This window comes from Trachinotus anak, unplaced genomic scaffold (assembly GCF_046630095.1).
Source record: "Trachinotus anak isolate AG129_WGS33_773 ecotype Australia unplaced genomic scaffold, CSIRO_AGI_Tana_v1 ptg000014l, whole genome shotgun sequence".
Taxonomy (NCBI): Eukaryota; Metazoa; Chordata; class Actinopteri; order Carangiformes; family Carangidae; genus Trachinotus; species Trachinotus anak.
Window position 1 is genome coordinate 13,140,339 of NW_027273865.1, and position 25,390 is coordinate 13,165,728.

Here is a 25,390-nt window from a genome sequence, read left to right on the forward strand (position 1 = left end):
TCTTTCAAGTCAAGTCAGGTTAGGACATTCTTTATAGTCCCATTATAGAAAATGTGATGTGCAGGCTGGTTTTAAAGCATTATATTAACGAGAGAAGGAGACAGCAGGGACACACCACACACAACTATAAGACAATAAACTTGGTGAAAACAGTCACACTGTTAAAAACAATATTAAAACGATAAACAGTATAAAAACCATAAGATTATATCTGAAATGTGTCAGCACATGGTGCAGATGAAAGGCAGAGAGGGCAGCTGTTAATGTACATGAGCTATTCCATTTTCAGTGTATCAATAGTAATACAATATATACAAAGAGTGGTTTTGTCCCCAGAGCAGGTGATCTATAGCTGTGGCCTAAAGGCAAGAGCTCATGTCCCCCCCCCCCCAAGACATGCTTGTTGTAAATATCCCTAAACTAGGCTATGTCCTGCTTACCAACAGTCCTGTCAAGCTTATTCTTAATGCCCATGTGTTCAGCTATCAGTAAAAAAGAATAAAATCATTTCATGGATTATATATACATGTATAAAAAAATTCACTGGAGCAGCATAGATGATTTTTCCACTAGAGGAAAAGATATAGTTGTATTTATACGTTTAGTATAAATAAAACATTATATTAAGTGGTAAAGACTGTTTTTTTGTGAATAATTTAAAATGTCACTGAGGGCTTTGAAGATGAATCATTCCTTATTATCCTTAATTGTTTGACATGCAGCTGTAAGAAAGGGAGACAGTAGGGGTGTCGATGCGTGTACAGTCCTCAGATCTAAAGTGACAAAGGCTCTTTAATACATCCAGTCATTTGAGGGTTGCCTAAAAATACCTTTTAAGTTTGCTGAAAGGGCATATTTTGGATATTATTTAAACAGTCCCTAGTGATATGCCAATAAGCCTGGACCGCTACTGGATAGTAGTGGAAACCTTTTCCATGGGTTCGAGGGCAGCAGCCAGGAGCCTGGTGGTCTTTCTTACAAGACCTGCCGGCCCTCTAACCTTGCACCTGACCTACTGCTGCTTTTTTCCCTTAGATAATAAGAAAGCCCTCCCAACTAGTTAAAGAGACACAATGTTTAGGGAGGAAAGAGGTAGAGACAGAGAGGGGGTGAAGAAGGCTCGTGGTCTGTATTTCCTCTGTTGTTGGATGGCGTCCTGTGGGTTCAAGGTCCCTTCTCAATCTGGATCTCTCTCTCTTCCTCTCTCTGATCTGCCTGACTCTCATAAATCCACCAAAACACATACTTGCACGCACGTACACAGTCACACACACACACACACACACACACATATACATACACCAATCGATACAAGCCTGCTTGGTACTGCCAAAGCCCAAAATGACTATAGATTTTCTGTCGACTCTCTCTAAATTATGCAAACCTCTGGTTTATGTTCCAGTACTTTTTTTGGTATTCCTACTCCAGGCATTGGATGGGGTTTTCCACTGAGGCAGGGATAAAAGGATACAGGTGTGGATAGCTGAAGAAAAGGCTTTTCAATTGGACCAAATTCAGTGCTCTTAACAACAGACTTACTGCCCTTAGTTTGATATTCAGTGACTGCACGTATACTGCTATAGATTTTGAAGTCAACCCTGTATTAATACCATTGTAAATGTCCTGCAGAAGTCAAAGTTTTGTTTAAGTGGTGAATAATGGGCTCTGGATATCACTGTTGGAGCCTCTGGTTTGCAAGCACATATACATGCTCAGATACACACATGCACAGATACACATGTTACAACATTAAGTCTTAAAGGCTATTTGTGAAGTGAAATATTGGACATACCCTCCATACTTTGTAACGGGAGTCAGCAAAAAAGTCAGCTGTGGGCCAAATCTGACCCATAACAAAATAATTAGATGTTTTAATGGAATCGACATATTCCCCTTTGGAGGTTGCACCAAAAGAGAAATTGCCATCCATTTGATCCAAATTATTTACCTCAGAAAACACAATGACAGCACAAATGTCAACAGATAATTATTCAGATTTAGTGAGAAGTTGTAGTGTCTGTCTCATCTCTCATCTCAACATGCTGTTTTTACTCAAATTTACTGGATTTGCAATAATATGTCTGTGCCTGAAAAAGTACTGACATGCATTACAAAGAAATGTTTTTGTATGCTGTTACTAGTTCATTACAATCAACTCTAACATTGTCATTGTGTGATCTAACTTGTCTGATAAGTTATTACAGTTATTACAGGCTGTACAGTAAATGTTGCTGTTTGTGTGAGGTCATGCTGAAGCGTGCATGAATATGTGCAGGTGCTGCGGGATTTAAAGCGCTGATACACACATGTTTGTCCATGTGCAAATGTGTAGACTTTTTGTGTGTGCATGTGCCTACTTGAAAGCGTGTTTTTGTTTCTGAGGTGGGCTTATATCTTGTCTTGCCAGACCTGTGACAGGGTTATCAGTAACTCTAAGGGGAAATTGAAATGATCGGCTCATTCAGTCTTCCAGCAACTCTATTACCCAGAATCTCACGATCAAACACACACACACAGACATACACATCTCCTCCCTTTGTTTATACCTGGCTTATCTCTCTATCATTGTCACTTGCGCCTTTCTCTGTCTGTTGTCTGTCTCACTACCCAAGACTTTCTTCTGCACCTCTCTGACTTCAAGTTATTTTAGTGTCTTTTAAGTTCATTCTTCTTTCTCTATTCCTTTTACTCTTGCTCTTTCTTTTCATCGTCTCTGCCTTGCTTCTGTCTGTCTCAAAATTCCCAAATGGCGCCTTTTAGAGTCTGTTTAAAAGTGTCTGATTGAATGTGTATGTGCGAGAGTGAGAGGACTGTATAAAAGAGAGACAGCTATCTGTCTAGGATAGCATTAGGGCGGATTTGGAAAAGCTGAGGTGACATTGACTCTCAAAGCAGAAGAAAGTTCGGGGGGGTGTGGGTTGTACAGAATTCACAGTAGAGCCACAGTTATGCTTTCACAGATCCTCTTTTTATCAGAGAGAAGTTGAGAGGGAAAGACAAACAGACAGAGATGAAAAACAGCTCCTTGAAGCAATCATTGATCACTAGTCAAAGTCCTTGATTCTGTCTAATGAGCTGCTTGTTCCTTCTGGGAGGCAGAGTAATGAGGAAAAAAACACTGACTGCCACGGTGAAAATGGGCTAACAGCCAAACAAGATGGACCTTTTTATCAAAAAAGAAATGATGCTGGTGTGATGTTGTGTTTAACTGAAAATTCAGCAAGCCACTGTTTAAATTAGATGCATATATATATTTATATGTGCTTAGTTACACTTGAAGAGACTTCCTTCTGAGAGCTTTTCATAGTTATTAAGGGGAAAGCATATATATAGCTATATAATCAATATTAACCATGTAATATATTTCTTACTGTGAATTTCATTATGGGCCAATTTGCCATCAAAGAGATGCAGTATATCGTTCATGCATACTTCATTACGCAGTAATGGGACAATCAAACAAAAAGTCAAATAAAAGTGAAATTTTGCTGTTTCACTGTAAACACACACGTACACACACACGCAGACGAATACACAATGTGTAGCTGGTAGCTGCTCAGTACCCTGATGTGACCCTCTTGGCTCATCAGGAAGAACTGCTCCACTTAAACTTTGTTGCTCCCTTGTAATTGAATTAGTCTGCTCAATTATGTAGAGGCAGGCCTGTCCTCATTACACAGCACTATTAAAGCACGAGGATGGAGCTGAGGGGAGGAGAGCAGCAGGCGAGGAGCGGAGAACGGCGTTAAAAGTCATTTAAATGAAAGTGTAAAGTTTCATCGCTCTAATCTTGAATATGCCTGCCACATCTTTACATCTGTACAACACCTGTGCCATGGTTCATGAATTATGTCCTGCTGTATCTTCTCTGCCTTCCCTGTCTCTCTTTGTTTGACTCCTCTCTTTGACTTGCTCTGTGCTTCTGGGCCAAATGCCTGGAAAACGCCGAGGCAGCAATTTGTCCGAGTTTTTCCAAAGCTTACTTCACTAACTTCACAAGAAAACACCAAACTGAGCCAAAATGCTGTCAAACCACTTGCTGTAGGGGTCCCTGAGTTCAGCACAATGATCTCACATCTGACAAACATTCACTCCTATTTGCACACACACATACACTGCAGGGATTTCCTTTTTTCTGCAAAAGCTTCTCCCTGTGTCTGCACCATAGACTGTACATAAAGATAGTCGTAGTCTCTGTGACGTTAGCCATAGGTTTCTGAAGAGCAGTTTTGAAGCTCAGAGTGGGCTGCTCTGCCATCGCCATCTTGGCAGTGCCTGACTCCACAATTCGCAGCTAGTCCCAAAATGGGCAAAGAGGTGGGGCATGTGTGGAGCTGAGAGTTCAGTGCATGGCGGTTTGTAGTGAGCATGCACTCACCCACCTGTCACGCAAAGTGTCACACCCTCATTCATGCAGAAATTTCAGCCTTAATAAAAATTTAAACTGGTGAGTTAAATACAAATTCACCCCCCATACAGTTGTCATGAAGGAAGAAATTAGCTATAGAGACCAAAACAGTTTTTTGTACCAGGCTGTAAACATGTTTATTTCTGCTGTAAATTTGGGCATTTTAACATGGGAGTCAATGGTGATTGACTTGCTTGTGGAACCAACCTTGAGTGGCCATTTGAGAAACTGCAGTTTTTGGCACTTCCGTGTTGGCTTCATTTTTCAGCCCCATAGGTTCCTGCTTGGTCTGCATCAGAGCCACTTATTCCAGATATCAGCTGCTTTCTTATTTCTCTCACTTTGTCCCTCTGTTTGCCCCCCCTACTGCCTCTCTCACACAGGAGCAGCTGAAGAGCCTCCAGACTGGCTTCAAGCATGTTCATGATGGAGGTTTCCAGCTGCAGAGGTGGGTTTACATATTTGTGTGGGCACACACACACACACACAAACACACACACACACACACACACACACACACACACACAAAATAAACACAACACAGAGGCAGAATGAGCAGCCTGCTCTTGTGCTGTTGTAAAAGCCCATTTCCCTGCAGATGGGACCAAGCCTTGGCTGTTTAATTACTGATAACCCTGACTGGGATTGGACCTTTATATATATATACATATGTGTGTGTGTTTGTGTGTTTGTGTGTCCTCTGAATGTCCCCTACATACTTTCCTTTTCTCCTGGCTCAGTAATCATCTGACCATGGACCTAGATAACAACATCAATATCAACATGCCGCCCTTTGAGAACAAGGTGTTGATGTGAGTATATCTTTTATCTCTGGCTAAAAAGAAGTAATTATAGACTTTAATTCTGATTACATACAATATGAAATAGAAGACTACATCTCTAGATACTTTATTTGTGTATTTCTTTTTATCCTTTCTCCAAGTTTAGTAATTCAAGATCACTCATAAAATGACATTCATATGTTGCCAATGTAACCTTTCCTCTTCTGAAGTGACAAATATGAAATGGTCTGAGGATTATAATGGAAAATCACTCTTTCTGGAGATGTTTATACTGTAACTTTATCACAGTACACATAGCTTCATTTTAAAGGGTCACAAACTGATTGTAAGAACATTCTGTATTTGAAATAAAATTCACCTCTTGACTAATTCTGAAGTAAATTGACCTACCTTAATGTTAACATTATACATTATATTTGCAAAATCTGTTCCTGTGTTTATTGTCCCTTCATCAATACATACATTATTCAGTATTCAGCGAGCCTGGCGTGACTTCCTCCAGAGACAGGAAGTGGAGAAGAGGAGCCCCTCCCCGCCCTCCCTCTCTTCCTCTGACAAGATGAGCATGTCAATCAGCATGACAACCCTGTCAGATGGCAGCACCCCAGTAAGTCATGGCTATGTCAAATATACACTTCATTACAAAATCAAAGCATTCGGAAATGCTGTGACTGACGGTATTGAAGGGACCTGTGTGTGCGAGGATATTCATTGCTCAGACAATTGAATAGATAAGACCACTGATGGACACATGTTGACTGTTGCAGTGATTTTTAAAATTTGTGCTTCACCTGTTTCAAAAACGGTTTGTGTGCACAGGGTTTTGTGCTTCCTTATGTGTCAAACATGGGACAGTGCATATGGTCTCATTCCTGTCCAGAAGAGGGCAGTATCTCCCGGCTAATTTCTTCAGAGTGCATACTCACAACCAGCAGAGAGTAAATATACAAGGATTTGGTCTGACACACACACTCTCTCTCACAGCAACAGCGCACTGAGAATTGAAATCAGTGGAACAGCCTTTCTCATTTAGCACATCTTCCCTTCATTTAACCAGACCGCAGTAAATCCCCAGGATTTTCTCTGGTGCGTCTGTTCTGGTCATTACAATTCTATACTGACATCGACTGCAGCCTTCTGGCCGAATAGCAAGTGTGTGTACACTTCTCCACTAATCTCTGAGCCTGAAGTCAACAGGCAGGTTAAATCTCAGAGACAGCTGGAAGAGTTGTATGTATGAGCACACTTAGGTGGTACTTGTCCACTCAATCACTTCAGAGAAAAGCTTTTACAGTGAAGAAGACAGTTTGATTTAGATTCCTGTGGATAAAAGGGGCCAGATGGGTTATTAGTGAAGAGAATTCAGAAGGGTGAGACACGAGTAAATGAAGGCTCTCAGTCAGGCTGTAATAGCACATGAAGCTGCTGATGGTCAGTATTCAGGCCAAGAAGGCTGTGGATAAAGTCATCAAGCATTCTAAGTTTATACAGACACACACACACAGACACACACAGACACACACACACACACACACACACACAGTAAACATTGGATGTGTTTGATATCCTTTGGGATAGCCAGGAAATGCTTAGCTCAGTGACTTAGACCTGCTGACAAGGGCAGATGATCATCACTGAGAGAAAGAGAACGTGTGTGTGTGTGTGTGTGTGTGTGTGTGTGTGTGTGTGTGTGTGTGTGTGCGTGCAGTGTGCAATGAGACCCAAAGGTCAAGGGAGATAGAGGAGAGTGGCAGAGAGGAAAGGAAGATGAAAAACAGATGTTGGTTCACCGGTTGAATGTGCTGATACTGTAGATATACTCCCCTCTTTGAGAAAGAGAGGCTCAGCTTCCCTTCTAATATGATTTCATAGCTTTTTTTTTTTTTTTACCTGATTGATAGCAACAGTCCACATAAAATCTGTTTGAATATCTTTACTCTGTCTTCCTTCACGCACTTACTCCTTCTGCCCCCTTTTCTCACTTTATTTGATTGTTCTTTCTTTGCAATAATGTTTTTTTGCTCGATGTGACAGCTCCACCCTGTTTGAATTTTTAACAGTTTCATTTCTGTCGACCCAGCGAAACATTTTCAATCTGCACCAGGGTCTATACATTCATGGATGCATGCACACATGCAGACACGCACAAAGCTTGGAGTCATATTTTCCTGAGACCCGGTGATGTTGAAGTCATCTCTAAAGTGATTGAATTTGTAACCTTTGTGCCTATAACATCAGTCTTTGACAAAACCTGCCTGCATGTGTGTGTGTGTGCGTGCATGACCACCCTTGTGTGTGTATAGTGTATGTCAAACCAGATCTTTGTGTTTCTATTCCAAAGCGAGCAGTTTTTTTATCAAGCGTTTTCAAAGGGAATGAGTGTAATGTTCTCAGCAGTGTGTGTGTGACTGAGATATAGTTGACATGCGACTCTTAACTGTGTAAATGATCTTTCACACTGTAATTTGGCTTACTCATTGCCATGGCAATCCTGCAAAATAGAGCAGGATATCTCTCTTTATGATCGATCCCTCTGCTCCATAGCAACACCATAGAGGGAGGCAGAAATTATAGGTTTCATTAAAGAGGAACCTAACAAAACTCTGGCTTTTATGCCCAGATATAAATCAGCTGTCTAAATTTTATTGTTTCATAATACTGTACCGTGTCAACCCCCCCCACCTCCCGACCACCTACAAGAACACACACATGCACAAACACAAAGGAGAGTGAGCACACTCACAGACACAGGCACATGGACACACAGACCACTGCAGCTTCAATTTCAGACTGTCTAGATGATAGATGTCTTTTTATAACCAGACATCAATCAACACTGTTTGGCAACTGGCTGAATGTTTTTCTTTCTAAATTACTTGAGAGATGAGAAGAAAAAAAAAACAAACATCCAGAGAAGATCTAAACGTGCACAAGATGTTTGTTTTTGTTGTTGCTTTAATTCTGGATTTCAGGTCCAGTTTCCTGTCTTGTGTCTCAGCTTACTGGCAGTCTGCCTTTTGGGTTTGGGAGCTGTTCACTGCCTTGGGTGCTGATTTACGATCTATGATGCAGTTGCTGAGTTTTAACACTAGAGGGAGACCCTGTATCACAGTGGGGTTTTTTTTATTTGTTTTTTTTTTGCTGTACTTGGGGAGTGATTGGAGCTGTTGTGCCAAATACACATGTTGACATTTACGAAAAAGCAAGAACCTCAAGACCTCAAAAGTAATATAACTCTAGTCATGTGTTACCTACTGTGTGTATTTGATTGTGTGAAAAGGATACAGGACACAAAAATGGTTACTTTTGCTTGTTTTTGAGTTTTGTTTAGGTAATTATTTCCCTTAAAGTATATCCACACCTCATAATTTTACAAATATCCAACCTGGGTGCATACAAGTGAGTCATAACTTATTGTATATTGCCATGTCAATTCAACTAGGGTAATTCTACATTACAGGCTTGCACAAAACATGCATGTGTTGTGTGCATGAATATGTGTGTATGTGTGTTGGCTGGTGAAGGGCACACGGGCAGTGTAGTCCATCTGGCCTGCTAAGGTGCAGTGAGACTGGGCCAAGCAGAGCAGCACTGCCTTCCCCGTCTGCCAGCTGTCATGCCTCTCCATCTCGGCCCTCTCCATCAGTGCTCTCTTAACATGCCCCTCCTCCCCCTGTCTGTCACGTCATAGTTTATTTTTTCCTTTCCCTTTCATATTTAATATCTTTCTCTTTTTCTCATCTCCTTCTTTATGCTTCTCTCAGAGCTGCATCTCTCTCACTCTGGCTCTCTGTTTCTGTCTCTGTCTCTTTATCACTTCCTCGCCCACCTCCTGTTCTCTTGGCTTTATCAGGTCTTGCAGCTGCAGCAACCACTATGGAAGCCTGGCAGGAGAGACAAAAAGGAAGTTAGGTAAAGTCTGGGGAATCTTCATGAAGTTACTCTGCATCTGTCCTTTATGGACAGTACAAGTACATGAAGCTTTAGCTGATTCCACAGAGATAAAGACATTCAGCAATATTGCCCTACCTATTTCTCTGGGTTAACCTCTGGGTCTGCTCGGAGCTGACCTGAAATAACCCACTGACTTTTCCGTAACTGACTCAAATGTGTCATCGCACGAAGCGTTAGAGCTTCAGCAGATTACTGAGCCAACAGGCTGCACGGACCCTGCCCTATAAAGCGTTTAACCCCCCACATTCTTTTTCACCCATTTAATCTAATGCAGGGTACAAATTGTTGCCCTGTCACTGAACTCACATAATTTTAATCCTCACACAGTCTTTTCTATTCACTGCACAAGCCAACTTTTCATTACTGTAGATGGAAGAAAGCAGGAAAGGTCACATATTGTGTCATACCAGTAGAATGGTTATGATACTAAGGCCTCAGCATTGTTATTGAATAAATGACTCTCCCTCAGGCTCAACGTGCCCTCATGCCCTCTCGCTGTATTTACTGTACATTAGACTCATGGTGTACCATTCACTGATGGTTGACAAAGGCAGCCAACCAAACTTCAGTTAGTCAACCACTGGAAGGTAAAGTGCTTCAATGCCACTTTGTTTGTTTATAGTATTCATACCAAGAGGAAATCACAATGTATATTAAAAGAATGTATCTAAGGCATTGTCATTGTCAGGTCACTTTTGTTTATATTGCTCAAAATCACAAATTTCCCTCAAAGAGCATCACAGTCTGCACAGCATACAACCCTCTGTGCTTAGACCCTGGTTTCAGAAAAGAAAACACTCCCCAGAAAAACCACAAGATTATCCTTAATGATTACAACGCAAGCCATTAAGTCATCTATTGCATCCTGTCACCCTTCCAAGCAATGGCTTTTCCCGATAACCTCTCCCACTTCTCCTCTACTGTGGACCAGAACATCCCTGTGATGATTTATGGTAATTATGCAAATGCAACATAAGGCTTCGGAAATTAATGCTATTCCCCCACCTGTCTCTTCGTCACCAGAGGATGGGTGTAACTGGAGCCAATGCTTTTACAATCCTGTTACTTTAATACCACGGACGATACAAAAAGCCTAGGTCAGGCGATTAAGGATTCCCTTGAATTGGCTTAGGTTTATTGAAGCCTCATGGATGCAATTCGTGTGTTTAATCATTTTTCTTCATTCATTAGGTGTAAATTGATTGAAAAGACAGCTTACATATGGATTTATACTCTTTCTTATTCCTCAGGAGTGATGCTGGGTCTGCTGTTGTAGGCTGCAGGCTTAATTGACATAATCCCTTTTGTCACAATCTCTCACCTAGATAAGATGTACTGTATGGTGGCAGTGCAGGTGTGGGTGTGCTGGGTGTGCAGGGTGTCTCAGGTGGGCCGGGCAGAGTGACAGCCCTGGCAGGATGTAAGAGGACTGCTTTGACACACCAGCCAAGGTATTGATTGACAGAATCATTAGTGACCCCTCACCACTCCATCACCACTTCAGGTGGAGAGAGTCTGGCTCTAGATCTGTAAGCTACAGAATTTAAATCCTCTTGTGGCTGCAACCAACCAAACATATTTAAAAATAACTATATTAGCCTTTTCTGTCTCTGTACTCCAGCTCTGGGGTTCTTTGTAAATGCTTCAACCACTCTGCAGACATGTGAAGGACATTCATATGACTCTTGTAATTATGTATTATGGAGATGGAGCCTCTGTGCAATAATGTCTGATGGGGGGCAGTGAAGTCTGACTCTCTCCTAATCACCTGCCAGCGCCGTGTCAAGTTGAACATGAGCCCTTTAACACCTGGGACATGTCCTGTCATACACTCTCTGAGGTGTGTCATACACATTACAGCCATGTGACATGCTGGACATGATGCATGTGTGTGAATGTGATGCAGAGGATGGGGGTGGAACTAAATGCACGCTGAGTCTCAGTTAGTCAGACTCTGGAGCATTTGCTTTTTCATACATGAACTTCCTAGAAAAGCCAGTTGACACAAATTCTCCATCAATTCTAAAAGTTATATGATTTTGCTTTGGAATCTGAATTATAGCAATCCAGATGTTTGAAGGACAGTTGTTTACAAACCATAGCTTCAGAGTGACGTCATCTTGCATTTGTATCATCTAGTAAAATCCACAGGGGGTCACTGTTCTGCTTTGTTGGGACAGACTAGCGAAATGGCAGGGAGTTGTCCAGGTCTAATAAAACCCTGGCTCAGAAAATCCAAGCTCCATTCTGGAGGATATCCCTCCACTTCTTTACTGGACATAAACTACAGTATCATTCTGGATTTAAAAGCATGATGTGCAACATTTTTATAAATCTGCTCCAAATAGTTGGAACTGCAGGGACTCTTGGTATTGTTGTGTGGAGGACACTCTCAGTCAGCAAACAACCCACTCTCTTTCTCTTGAGTCAAGGGCCTCCTCTTTCAAAGATAATAACCCATTATCAACGTATTTGTAATTTTAAAAGAGAGGTAAGCTGCTGTTTTGTATTTCAGTGGCTTATCTATCTTTCTCTCTCTCCTGCTCCCCTCTCTCACTACATCGCTTTTCTATCTTTCGTCCTTTGCCTCCGCTCCTTGAGCCTTTTAATTTCATGACTCTTCAATTAAATATTAAAGTGTTTCAGTATTACGTCAGACTTGTGAACAAGCTGCTGGGTTTTTCCAGCCTGCCTTCTGTATATAAATTTCCTCCTTCCCTTTTTTCTTTTTTTCTTTTCTTCAATTTCAGTTTCAACTTGCTTTACTGGCCTGACATGTAACTACATTTGTGCTGCTGAAATATGCAGGAATGAAGACAGTAAACAGAGACGTGATGGTGATAATGAAATATGCTCACTATAAACAATGCTGCCTCTAACCTTTTTAGGACTATAAGTAGAATTTTACTCCCTGCATTGCTCTTCAATGACAGTAGTGATGCTAGGACATACAATATGTCTCATAAATTGGGCATTGTGTGATCTTACAGCACATCACCTACGTTAAACCTGAAGGGAGAAGAGTGAGTTATTGTTGTACACTGTTGGTTGAAGTAAATATATTTCTCTTGTCTTCAGTTCATGTTTTTTTTTTTTGTTGTTTGTTTTTTTGTTTAAACCTTCACACTCAAAATTTACTAAAATGAAAGAACATTTTTGTTGGTATGGAAAATGCAAATGAAAAAAAAAAGCCACATTTTTATTTGACTTATTTTTCAGACCCTGCTTTGTTCACTTTGGGCAGTTATTGATGTGAAGGAAACTGCAGCATTGACCCTGAACATGTATGGTAGGAATTATACTTCTGCAAAGGTGCACATCTGCTTAGAGAAGGGGGGGTTATATTACCTTGTAATGCACTGTGCATAACATTAAAAAAGCAAAATGCAAAAATGTTGCTTAAATGCTTCTTCATGCTTCTTCTTCTCTCTCTCTCTCTCTCTCTCTCTCTCTCTCTCTCTCTCTCTCTCTCTCATACCGAGAGAGCCTTTCTCTTCTTCGATCCCACAACCACCACCACCACATTATCTTATTGATCTATGCTCGCCCAGCAACATGGCCATAATTGATCATTAATGTCTGATTGGGGACAGCGGTGATATGAAAAGCAGCAGACTGGATATAATTATGAATTGTCTTTGCTATGGAATCTATTGGTTGGGGCTTTGCAGAGGTAATCAAGACTAGATTAACCACATACTGCAAAGCCTCATCTCTTATTCTGAAGACAGTATACATATAATATTTCTGAACTAGAAATGGATTATTCCACTGATGGACTCAGGACACAATTTGCTAATGAAAGCTGACAAGCAAGAACTATACTTTAGATTTCTCCACATTCAGACAGTAAAGTAAGATTTAAGTGGAATCATTAAGTGTTTTTCCACAACACTTAGTGGAGAAGGGGATGAAGAGAAGGAACATAGGTCACCAAACCAAGAAATGAAAGTATTTTTTAAAACTTTTATTTTGCTTTTTGTCAGTTTAATCAGTTAGCTTGTGAAATTATGTAGAACTTATAGTGGATGTTACATTTGGCAATTTGTGGTAGAATTTAGTTACCAAAGACACATTCTGCCTCCCTGTGTCTTTATATGATAACACAAACAATACAGTTGCCAAATTGTTGTGAATGAAACTGGCATGCTTTTGCAACTGCAACAATCATGTTGGTAGTTATCTCGTCTATTGATTTAGTTTTTTCTCTATGTAAAAGGTGTTGGTGGTATTTATCACAAACAGTAGATATCTCATTTTTGAGCCAAACATGACATTTATCACATTAGGCGCTACCCAGTTCCAAAATTTAACTAAATCTCTGGCTCTAGCTCATTAGATTTGCTGCTGTATTTGTGTTTGTGCATTCAAAGAACATTGAAACATCTCTCCTGAGCAGAGGTGAGGGTAAAAACTGGTTCTTTTCCATGTGAAACAAGTGCTGCCTTCCTATATCTGGTGCTAGTGGTGATAATGTTTTATTAATACTCAGGTTTTCACACACACACACACACTTACATGTACACATATACACATTCACATAAGGGCACACAGGATGAGAAGAGGTAAGGGTAAGTGTATTCCCATTCATTTGTATGAAACAAGATTTTGCACATACTGCATACCTCAAGAGCTGTGAGATGTGCGTGGGTGTGTGTGCGTGTGTGACTCTGAGTGCAAAGGAACGGCCTGCAGCACTATGCATATCCAGCCTCATTTACCAGATACCACTCTTCCATTATCTGCAGGATCATTATCCTCTCTCCTCTCTGCCCTCGCTCCCTCACTTTTACCAGGACTCAAGGTGGCACACCCAAATATCAATACGCACATCTCACTCCTACTCACCCAGAATGCTTGTTATTCTACGCTCTTGGTACGCATGAACCAAAAAACACTAAAAATAGTCACCGCTGTGGATGTGTATGTGCACATTTCGGTGCAAAGTTTTGTTATTTACTGCCACAGTATTCCTGTGGCATGTTTAAAAAATGACAAAATGAGGTTAGTGTGCATGCCTGTGTGTCTTCACTCCTGACATGGGTGGCTTGCATGCCACAGCTGATGCTCACATCAGTGTGCATTAGTGTAGAAGGGTCTGGAGATGGAGACATAGATATCTAAAATGAGATAAAGGTTTCAACCCTGCTACCAGTGGAATACCACTCACTCATAGTCTTCTCTCATGCGCGTTTATACTGCACTGTTGAGCACAACAGAATGCTGTTTGCGTTGCAGAGCAAGGTCATATATATGTGTGTTCATGAAAGGACACATTTGTCTATGTTCACAGCCGGGGATAACTGGGAAATGGAGCACTGACCACTTCCCAGCTAGCTGTCCCACCATGATAACGATTAATTCCAGTGAAGGGAGAATAACCCAAATGATTTCACGACTCCTCTCCAGTTTGTCATTCATAAAGTAGTTCCTCCTTCAGCTGTGTATACCACTGCATTTTTCCTCTCTCTTGTCAAAATGAGAGTCTTCTCCCACTCCGTTTCTTTGATTTTCACTGCCTGTCTGTATTCCTGAGATCACCATGTTGTTATTCAACTTGAACAATCCCACTGCTTATTCAGCCCTGTGAGATCCCTCTAATAGTCACAGTGACTGCTGAGGTGTGGAACAGTAGGTTACACTAAACCGACTCTGGGAATATAAAAGACAGCACGCATACTAGCCAGCGATTGTTGTGTGTGTGTCTGCATGTGTTTGAGTACGTACGTCTGCTCTCTCAGATGTGATCTAAGCTATGGTTTTTATTAAAATACTGAACATGCAGTCTGTTTGAGATGGAGAGAGAGACGAAGGGGATTTTGTTTCTCGGTTTATTGGTTTGGCATTTAGAGACTGGAGAAGTCCCGGGAAGAAGATTGGAGGGAAATGTATTGAACAGAAGGGAGATAAAAAAAAAAAAGGGTGGGGGGAGAAAGAGCCTATTCTCCTTCCCACTGAGTGGTCTGCTCTCCAGAGAGAAACAAACTGATTTGTGATTAATGAAAAGATGGAGAAGAGGCTTCCTCTCCCTCGCTTCCTTTCTCCCCTCTTCCCTTTCCTCCTCTAACCTAACTTTCTCACCCAGAAAATCCATCTCGGTAATGATGCCTGTGTGTAGGGAATGATTAGGGAGCAGATAAAAGAGAGGAATCAGCCAATAAAAGGAACACAGAAACATTCTACAGTATTATCATCACATAACCACTCTGCAGGCGAATGGAGATAACGTGTTATCATGAAGTAAACACCTGACCTCTTGCAAAAACAACAAAGTCACAGTTTTCTCCTGTGGAACTTTCTCTCCACTTTTACAACAACTTTGCATAATTTCCTTCACCAATTTAGCAAACAAATGAGTAAGCAGTAACAAGGTGAGAACAAGCAGGCTCTGTGCTTAAATGATGCAGGCAGGCGATGATGCAACATATACAGTAATATACAGTTTCAATAAAAGTTAAAGGAGGGTTTTAAAGGAGACCTGCAGACAGAGGGAATGAGGGGAGATCCTGAGTTACGGAGCTTCTTCATGCCTCATTAGCCCACTAAACTGATATCAGCTGTACTGTCCTTCTCATCACCTCCACCACCATCCCATAGCGCATCACTCATTCCTGCACCCACTGATATTACGGGACATCACTTTGGCCTCATTATTCACCCAGTGACATACAGAAAGGCCAAGGTGAGCAAGGTATGTGGCTGATACAGAGGGAAGTTTGTTTTTAAACTGAACTCACAGGAGAAAAAGTATTGGAGTGGTGCGGGAAGAAAAGTGAAAGAGGACTCGTATGGTGTGTAGAGATGGAATAGGGGTGAGCAAAAGTATCATCACAGAGCCACCTGGAAGATCAGAGGCCACGATGCAACACTCCACCTGCCTATCACAAGGGGGAATTAACAGCAGCCACGGAGCAACCAGTTATCCACACGACATTACGCGGAGAGAGCAAACTGTTTTTACTGTGTCAAGAGCGGGGACAGGATAACGGAGGCATGAAGGGAAAGATGGTAATTAGGAAGAGAAACAGCATTTCTCTTGAAATGCAGGATGTTGAGAAGACAAGCACTGACTTTATGCGAAATGTCACGGAGATTTAAGGTGAAAGGAAGTGCCATGCAGGGGTGAGGCAGTGGCAGCAGAGTCACATAAGGGTAAGGAAAAGGAGAGACTTTGAAAAATGTAAACAGGCTAACCCAAGAATATAAAATGAGACACAAGTTCAAGGATAATGGGAAGGTGCATCAATTAATTTTTACAGTAAGTGGGGTCGCTGTGAGAGTTTGACACACAGAACAGCCTAGATGCCTTCCTCCTTTCCAACAGCTTCTCCTGGGGAAACAGTTGTGCTTCAGTCCCAGCTAAGAGATCCCTCCGGTTTTTCATGGATCTGCCCAAGGATCTCGTCCCAGTCAGTCATGCCCAGAATACCTCAGTGATTAGACTCCTCAGGACAATCCTTAATGGCTGGCCAAATCACCTCATTTGGCTGGAGGAGCAGGAACTGACATCAAGAGTTCTTGTGTTTTCAGATCTTTCTTTCAGTAAAGCCAGAGTTCATTGCTATTGGTGAAGACAGGAATAAGCATTTAATCTGTAAAACAAGCTCCATCTACTCCACAGCAGTCTGATATTTTTGCTCATGTTACTGCAGCTGCTGTATCTAACCAGCAATCACTCAGTTTCACAGTCAATCCCATCCTCCCCAGGCAGGATTTACTGCAGGACTGTTGTATTTTACTACATTATTTTTAGCTAGGTGTACCCAGTAAACTGGTGTGGAGTTTATAGTTTGTCAGAGTTGAGTCAAGCATCAGCTATTTTAAGTTTATCAAGTAGCAGGCTATGTTTATTTGTGTATTCAGTAGTATAGTGCAAGTTGCCTCAAACACAGACAGATGTGTACTCGTTGTATAGTGAATGACAGCAGATTTACTATCCCAGACTACAATGTCTGCACATTCACATCAACAGGAAACGATTCATGCAGAATTCATACAGCAAACAGAGAATGCCTGACAGCTTTGATATGACAACACTTTTCCCCCCTCGCGTAGAGCTCCACGCTCTCAAAATCAGTCATTCACTAAGTTCACGAACTCTGAGAAAACTAGAAAGCGGGAGAGAGAGAAAAGCGATACGAGAGAGATGCGGTATGTGGAGGATGAGAGTACGAGAGAGAAGACGGCAAATGTGAGGAAAAGAAGAGAAGTCTTTTTAAGAACTCTCTCATTCCTGTACAACTCTTCAGTGGCTTCTCAATCCAGTACAACTCTTCAGTGGCTTCCCATTCCTGTGGGGAGAACAGAGGTTTTGCTGAGAAAGGAGATCACATCACTATTAAGACAAAGGCATTTAAACTGCTTTGTAGTAAGCAGATCTCATCTGGGAATAGCAGAGGTAGAAAGTTCAGCAGGTAAAAGCAAGAAGAAGCTAAGTAGTTTAGCAATGGGGAAGTTTTCTAGTTCCAGTTATGTTTTATTAATTGCAGTTATGGAAATGAATATCTTGCCAGACATCAGTGCTATAGGTTCCTGTCTGTCCTACATTTGTGTTATTAATTTATTGTCTCTTTTCCTGCGCGTACCAGCTGTTTTGCTCTTCATTGTGGATAAATATTTCATCGGATGATTTCCATTCTCCAGTAGGCAGCTGTCTCTCTGCCATAAAGGCTGGAATATGGAAATGACCTGAGCCGCTGTGGCACAGTAAATGTAGTCAAATCATACAACATCAATCACAATATATATCTAATGCACTTCTATACCACTGTCCCTTATTTGTTTCAGAGTCTTTTACAAATTCAATATTGTGCTCTTACTAGTACCATTTTGAATAGAGGAACGCTCTCTGCATGCATAATGCAGCACAAAGATCCTTATTCAAAACAGCTGTGTCGGGTTTCCAGCACAATTCCACGCTGTTCAGTGAATGAAGGAAGCATGATAGGCATAGCTACTATATTTCAGTCAACAGCCGTAATTAAATGACAAATGACTAAGCAGACACTAATTTGTTGAGCAGGAGTTGATTTGATATATTACTGCAGTCAAGGGCGTAAGAAGATTTTGGTGGTACAAACATGTGCAGCAGGAGGGTCTGCTGGGAGCCATAAATACCGCAATTTGATGAAATCACATCATTAAGGATATCCTATTCAAGTCAAGATGGATTTATGTTGATTTTAGATGCCTTTGTGCTCACACTCTAATGACATCATGTGACCTGAATGTTGTAAATTAGCAAAAGCTTTCCATCACTATGATAACACAAGGTGTAAATAAATACACATGTAACATACACCATAATTCATGATATATTACTTTAAAAAACATTAACATCTTCCTGAATTAAATGCATTCAAGTTCACCTTTGTTTAAGGGTGTAAGGATCCGATCAGCCAGGACTCGAGGTTTGTAGTCTCTTGTATCCATGTCCCATAAGATACAGACATCAATATTAACAATGACTGGTTAACTGAAATATTTATCTTGTATATGTGGGTGAGCTTGTGTTGACGCAATGAATACATATTTTTACATTTCTCTGAATTTTTTTTTTTCTCTTTCATTCTTGTGTGCAGTGTTGTAAAGTTAAGTTGGTTTGTGGCTAAACTTATCAGTATTATCAGTTTTTTTGTTGGACCATTGTATGAATCCACTCATCATATCTTTGTAACAGTAGTTCATCTCAGATCAGATCTGTCTTGGACTTGAGAAACTAAAGACAAATACAGGCTGAGAGGGAGAATGAATGAATGTTTGACAAAAGCAAACTTTATTATATGAAGTGGACACATATTTCATCTCACTTGGCTGTTAAAGCCCTGTGAGTGTGTGTGTGTGCACAAACACTGGGTATTACTTTGTGTGAATGCCTGTATGCCTGTATGTGCTATTTAGAAGAACTCACTGGACCATGCCTCCATATGTCTGGCCTCTGTGCAGCCAGTGTCTTTGAGTTGTGCACTAAGGCGAGGTAATTCACTTTTCACCAAAGCTCAACAGCACATTTTGTTCTTTCAAGCACTCTCTTCTCACACTGTAATAATGGAGTGGAGTCAGAAAGGTCCATATGTGGTGTGAAAGAAGGGAAACCATAGCTAATGTTATGATGTTAAATGGTAAGTGATGTACAGAGTGATTGCACACACAACAAAATCTGTTCTATGTGGTCAAATAATGTACATGCTTTCCCAGCTATTACTGTAAGATTGTTAGAGACAAGAGAATAAATCAACATACCTTTCTTCAGAAGAGCTCTCATAATTACACAGTATTTGCTGTGTGAGGTTTCACAGTAATGTTCTGTCTTTAACACAGAAAACCCAAACAGGTGTCCTTAACAGTTTGAAACTGTACCTGCAAGGGATTTTCCATAAACAACTGTCATATCAGTGAACCGGTGTTCATCTCTACACAGCTAATTATCCTGTAGGAGAGAACGCATAGCATGAGCATGGTTGTTTGGATCCATTCCAATGAACACACTGCATGTGCTAAACTGGCCGTTGTGGCCATTGAAAATCACTAAAGGAAGCAGAGAAATCTTTTTGCCGCAAACAAGCATATAGTGGGGGAGTAGTGGTAGTGGGTTTACCTTCATGTAAATGGACTAAGCACTAATGGTATCGCTTTGTTGCTAAGATCATCTGGCTTTGGAGCGTGTGATGGTGTGTGGATGATACTGTATGTTCCATATGTGTTTGTACATCCCAGCCCCATCACCACTTGGTCCCAGCCTAACACACGTCCCTTTGATCAGCCCTGATGTTTAATTACACACTCAGCATTGTCTTCCGCCCTCCTAGAAACAGCAGGGCATATCATGGGGGAGACTAAAATGTCTTTTCCCAGAAGGCTTGCTATCATAGCTGTTTGTTCTCATCTTGTGCTCTTTTGTAGAGGCTGAGGCTACAGTACTTATCTATAGTTTAGCACAGTCCATCAGCTGAGACTGTTCTGTGAGGTAGCAATGTCTGTGGGTAGTTTATTAATACAGATGTTAATGTGACAGACACACAGAGGATGGGAAAGATAAAGAGAAGAAAGTCCAAAAAAAAATGGGGGGGGGGGGCACATTCTGCATGTTTTCCTACCCAACCCATAGTAGCTACAGCAGAAGTGATAGGGGTGGAGAGAAACTGTGAGTTATGGAATCTGAAATGAATAGTCTCAATGACACCGCTAGCTGCCAGATCACATAGTTTAGCTCAATCCATCACTAAAGGAATATTTTCAACTCTTCACCTGCAGCTGAAACATGAAAATCACAGCTACTCTGTCCTGTTTTAATACTGACGCCATCAATTCACTGGCCCCTATCTCACCACAGCCTTAATTACATGGTATCTCCTGTGCTATCTGCCCTCCCGTCCGAGCCTGATCATCATTCAGTATAAGTTGAGTAAGATGAGCCCATTCTAATTAAATAAGAAAGAGAGACAGAGGGAGATTACAATACCAGTGTGTGCAATATGAGCTGGGTGGAATAATGTCTACATTTGGCTGTCACTGGGTTTATGAACTGCTTAGATGTGTAGTCACACTGCAGTTATAGAAGAAGGCTGATAAAAGATATAAAACCAACTTCACCGGAGACATCTGCACCTGTTTGTTCAGCTATTAAAAAACTGATATATTACAATATTTCATGCTTCAAACAACTTAATAGAGTGCACCTAGATAAATTATTTATCTTCTCATCTTTCACCATTCAGGAAACAAAAGCGCACAATGTATTGTTGCACATGCATGAACACAGCAAATGCTTTTTGTGTTAGTAATTAGGTTTTCGGTAGAAGAGAATATTTGCATATTTTAGGAGTGAATGCTCCACTGGTCTTACTTAACTCACTATACTCTCCTGCTTTTACTGCATGGCCGCACTGGGAGAAATGAGAGGCTCAATAAATTCTATTTCCTTTATTGTCAACCTAACAAGTTGACTTATAATTGGTGTAATTGATCAAATAAAATGAATGCTCTGATGCAGCATTGTGCTGAGGAGATGAGTGCCAGAATAAAATTACACGTACAACTGAATGAAATTCACAAGAGCAGACATTTTCACTGACTCTATCTTTTCAGTCAGTAATAAAAGGCACGAGAAAGGAAACAGCTCAGTTGTGTGTGTGTGTGTGTGTGTATGTGTGTGTGTGTGTGTGTGTGTGTGTGTGTGTGAGTGTGAGTGTGTGAGAGAGAGAGAGAGAAAGCCTGAGTGCTGCTGGAAATTCCTGAAAACGGCTCACTCATGGTCTCAAACAGTAAATATCTATCTCTGGCATTTTCAATAGCTTTAACCCACTCTCCCCACCACCACCCCCACCACCCCCAACCAATCAGTTTTCCTCCATTCGGCATCCCTATGTGTGTGTGGTTGTGTGTGCACGTTGGTATGTTGACCCTGCTAGAAGGCATAGGTCCCAATTCTTCCAAGTGTTATCTCTTTAACTGAGCATGGAGCATCCTGCAGAGTTGATCAGCTGGGCAGCCATCTCTCTCTCAGTGGGACACGCACACACATACACACCAGTCAGAAACCCTCATTGCTTTGCTTTTTTCCCGGAGCAAATGGAAGAGCTGCAGGTATCCTTTAGGGGAAACCAGGTGGAAAGGATTAGGGTGAGGAAAAGTGTTGAAAGCTTTTGTGAATGCAGCTTTATTGAATAAAAGGTTTTCCTTTTTTAAAAAAAAAAAAAAGAAATTAATATCACTGATGCACATTCCTCTTCCTATATCTCCTACAGTCCAGTGCATTGCATCCTGCATGTAGCCCCAACCAAGGTCAGAGATTTTATACAGGCTGGTGTGATTAACTCTGACCTGCAATTTGCACCCAGTTCATACAAGAGGTCACATGACTGAGGCTTGACTTCCAGGGTGAGGTCAACAGTCCTTGACCTCAGATCACCCACCCCCCCACAGCCCCCAAACAACCTTTCATTGATTTAACAGAACCCTCTGTGGATGACCTTGGAGTGAATAACAAGGAGATTTATGAGTTTATCTTCTTTCCAGGTAATATGGTTTTAACTGCAGTGAGATACACAGTGGCAATTCTCCCAGGAATGCACTACACTATCATCTCAGGTCAAATCTTTTTTTCAGTTTGCTTTAGTTTCTTTTCATTTGAACTCACCGTACATCACCTCACGTGCACCTCTATCTGCCCTATTGCCTCCTCTGCTCCTGTGGGGTTTGTTCTCTGAGCTGAAGAAAGACGACCATCACGGCTCAGCCACGGACAGTTTCACAGCAAACACTGGCTTGTGACTTCACGGTGCTGAAATCAACTGGGATAAGAGGATTATGGGACTGAGGACAACTGAACAGAACATTTAGTGTCAGTGCCCAGAAACAGCCCGATCAGCAGCTAAGGGTTATTAGGCAGATCCCAGACTTGAAGACTGGCTCTGTCTCTCATTTACTTTCCCCCACTACTCCCATCTTCTTTTGTGCCTTTTTCCTGCCACTTTCCCAATTCAATTCTTTTTGATTAATCTTATCTCCTTGCTTCACCTAACTAATATGCGTACCTTCTTCCTATTATTATTTCTGTGTTTTTGAACCGTTTCTGTTGAATTTAGTTCCATCTTCCTCTTCTCTTATTCTGCTTCTTCCTTCTTTCATCCTCATTGTTGTCAATCACTCATCAGTGTGGCAGCATGGGAGTAATATCGCAGTTTGCCTTTATTGTAAACTTATGGTAATAATGTATGTACCCTGTGTGTGCGTGTGTAAATGTGTTTGGAATGGTTTAGTGTTGTAAAAAGAACCATAATTGCATCATATCTGAAAGGATGCCCCGAGGACCCCCTCAACACATGACAAGATGATTACTCAAGGAAAGACAGAGGCAGTCACCACCTCGTTCTCCGTGGAGCATCAGTTACACAGCCTGGATGTAGCTGCAGGTTTTGTTGTAAAACCATGAAAGCCAAACAAACAAAAAAGGGGTTTTGTGAGTGTCAAAACTTTCACTTTAGGTCTGTCTCTGTAACCATATGAGGTGTAATGTCCGATACTCCACAGCTAACTTGATGGTGCTGTCCTCTGTTCTCAGTTACAGAGTGACTTTTAACGCCAGTTGGTCTTAATATCACAGAGAAACCAGCGTGATGTTTTCCCCTCAGGGAGCGAGGACAGTTAAGCGCCTGACTCACTGCTTCTTGTTTTCGCTTTATATTTGTTTAAGCATTTTCAAATGATCACCGCAGAGCATGGTTTTAATGCAGTCATTAGTTCTACCCACCAGAAATATTTGATTACAGATTTACTAAAATGACATTTTGCTCATCAAGAGAAGATCGAGCTGTATGTTGTATCAGCAAAGCCCTGCCTCTAATACACAGTACAGTCCACACATGTCCAAGAAGCTCAAACAATAAATACCCAGAAATTTAATTGATCCAATATTTTTTTACTTTTCAATAAAATGTATAGGATTGCTTATTGAAAACTGTTAATTATCATTTCCTTCAAATACCTAAGTCTTAGTCAAAGCAACAGTCCTTTTATAAAAAAATACCAGCAAAGATCCTATATTTAAAATATTACCAAAGTGAAAGTACGGCAAAATGGGGAACAGTTTTCATTCACACTCTGCCCTGCTTTTCCAAACTGCTGTCATAGGCTCCCTATCCACTAGTGTCAGGCCTTCAGGCTACAGCTTACCCAGTATGCTATTGTCATTGTGCTTTGGTATGAAGATGGTGTCTGCACAACTTTCTAAACAGCCTCTTATTGAACTGACATTTGATGTGATGAAATGTTACAGATGTGATGCAGAGTTCTCTGCATTAGCTTATTAGTGAATCAGTGCTGTTTCATTTAGCTTAATATTCAGTCTTCAGAAGAAATCTGGAAAACAGAACTAGTTGCCAAGACAGGGACTTCCACTCCTATATTATACAGATGACAACAACACAACAACTTAAATGCATTAACACACAGACAAATGTAAAAATAGAGCTGGGAAATCAATCAGACAGTGAATGGAAAGAGTTTGTTTATTTGTAAAGAAGAAAGACAGAGAGGAATAAAAGGATACAGCCAAATATGGCCGACTGTATGCACAGAAGAGAGATGAAGAAAAGGAGTCAAGTTTATCAATAGATAAAAGAATGTCTGCTGCAGTGTTTCATGTTAAATGTTATCTATGGAGACACATAACCCGTTTCAGAGATAAAATGTTTTATTTTCTACAAACACACCCACACAATTACACATCATTCAGTAAGCATTTTAAAATCAAAGCCTTAATCTGTTGCTTGTGATGTTTTTACAGTGATGCACTGCTTTGAACGTGTGGAAAAGTACACACACACACACACACACACACACACACACAATGCATCTTTAAGCAAAGCTTTCAATATCAAAACCTTGTGCTGTCTTGTCTGTGGTGTTCTTTGCATGTACAAAAGCTTCAGTCATTTCTTAGCTCTAGTGCACACTCACTCAGACCCCCACAAGGCATTTACTCACCCAGCAGGGGGGAGAAAGTATTCATTCCCTATTCCAGTGGCATGTGTGACTCCAATCATTTTTCACTTGTAGTGCTTTTGTGTAATTTAGACAAGAAATAGGAATTTAGAGTAGGTCTGTTAAGTCCAACAAACCATGCTCTGTCCGGGCGTCAAAGCCTAACAGCTGCCATTTTACATCCCATGAAGTGTACTGTGGTGAAATTATGTCATAGCATTTCTAGTCCACACGGAGCACTGGGGTCTCATATTAACCAGTGTTGTTGTAAGGTCCTCTGCCCTCAATTTGTTAGTCTTGTTGACAGTCATATAGGCACAGCCTTCCTTTAATCTCCCAGCCCTTTATGTGATGTGATATTCCCAGGAAAATAAAAACTAAAAAGCTTCTCTAAACCGAAAAATGTCATCTAAGGGCAGAAAATTATTTTCAGATTTTTCTATCTCCTCAGCCAAAGAAAACCAATTTAGTTTTTATTGTCATATTTCCAGCAAATTAATTGAGTTTGTTTTTTTTTTTTCCTGCATCTGTGAAAAAAGTTCTAATCCTTATTGCTACAGGCAGAAAAATAATTGAGTCAGAGAGAGGTCAACACACACACACACACACACATACACAAAGAGAAAGGCATACACACACAAACTAGCTTTGTGACTCATGTACGTACTTACAAAGATGCACAACATACATGCAGCATGTGGTCATCTCTCTCAACCTATAGATATACACATACTCTTCTATA

At 40.9% G+C, this 25,390-nt stretch overlaps 1 protein-coding gene across 1 annotated transcript in view; it reads left to right on the forward strand.

Annotated features, from left to right (window-relative positions):
• The window catches only part of schip1 (schwannomin interacting protein 1), a 196,450-nt gene that overhangs the window by 56,154 nt on the left and 114,906 nt on the right, over positions 1–25,390 (forward strand). Inside the window, exons 6-8 of the mRNA XM_071496497.1 lie at positions 4,792–4,856; positions 5,149–5,220; positions 5,683–5,818. Of these exons, the coding sequence (XP_071352598.1) occupies positions 4,792–4,856; positions 5,149–5,220; positions 5,683–5,818 (273 nt within the window). The remainder of the gene's footprint in view (positions 1–4,791; positions 4,857–5,148; positions 5,221–5,682; positions 5,819–25,390) is intronic.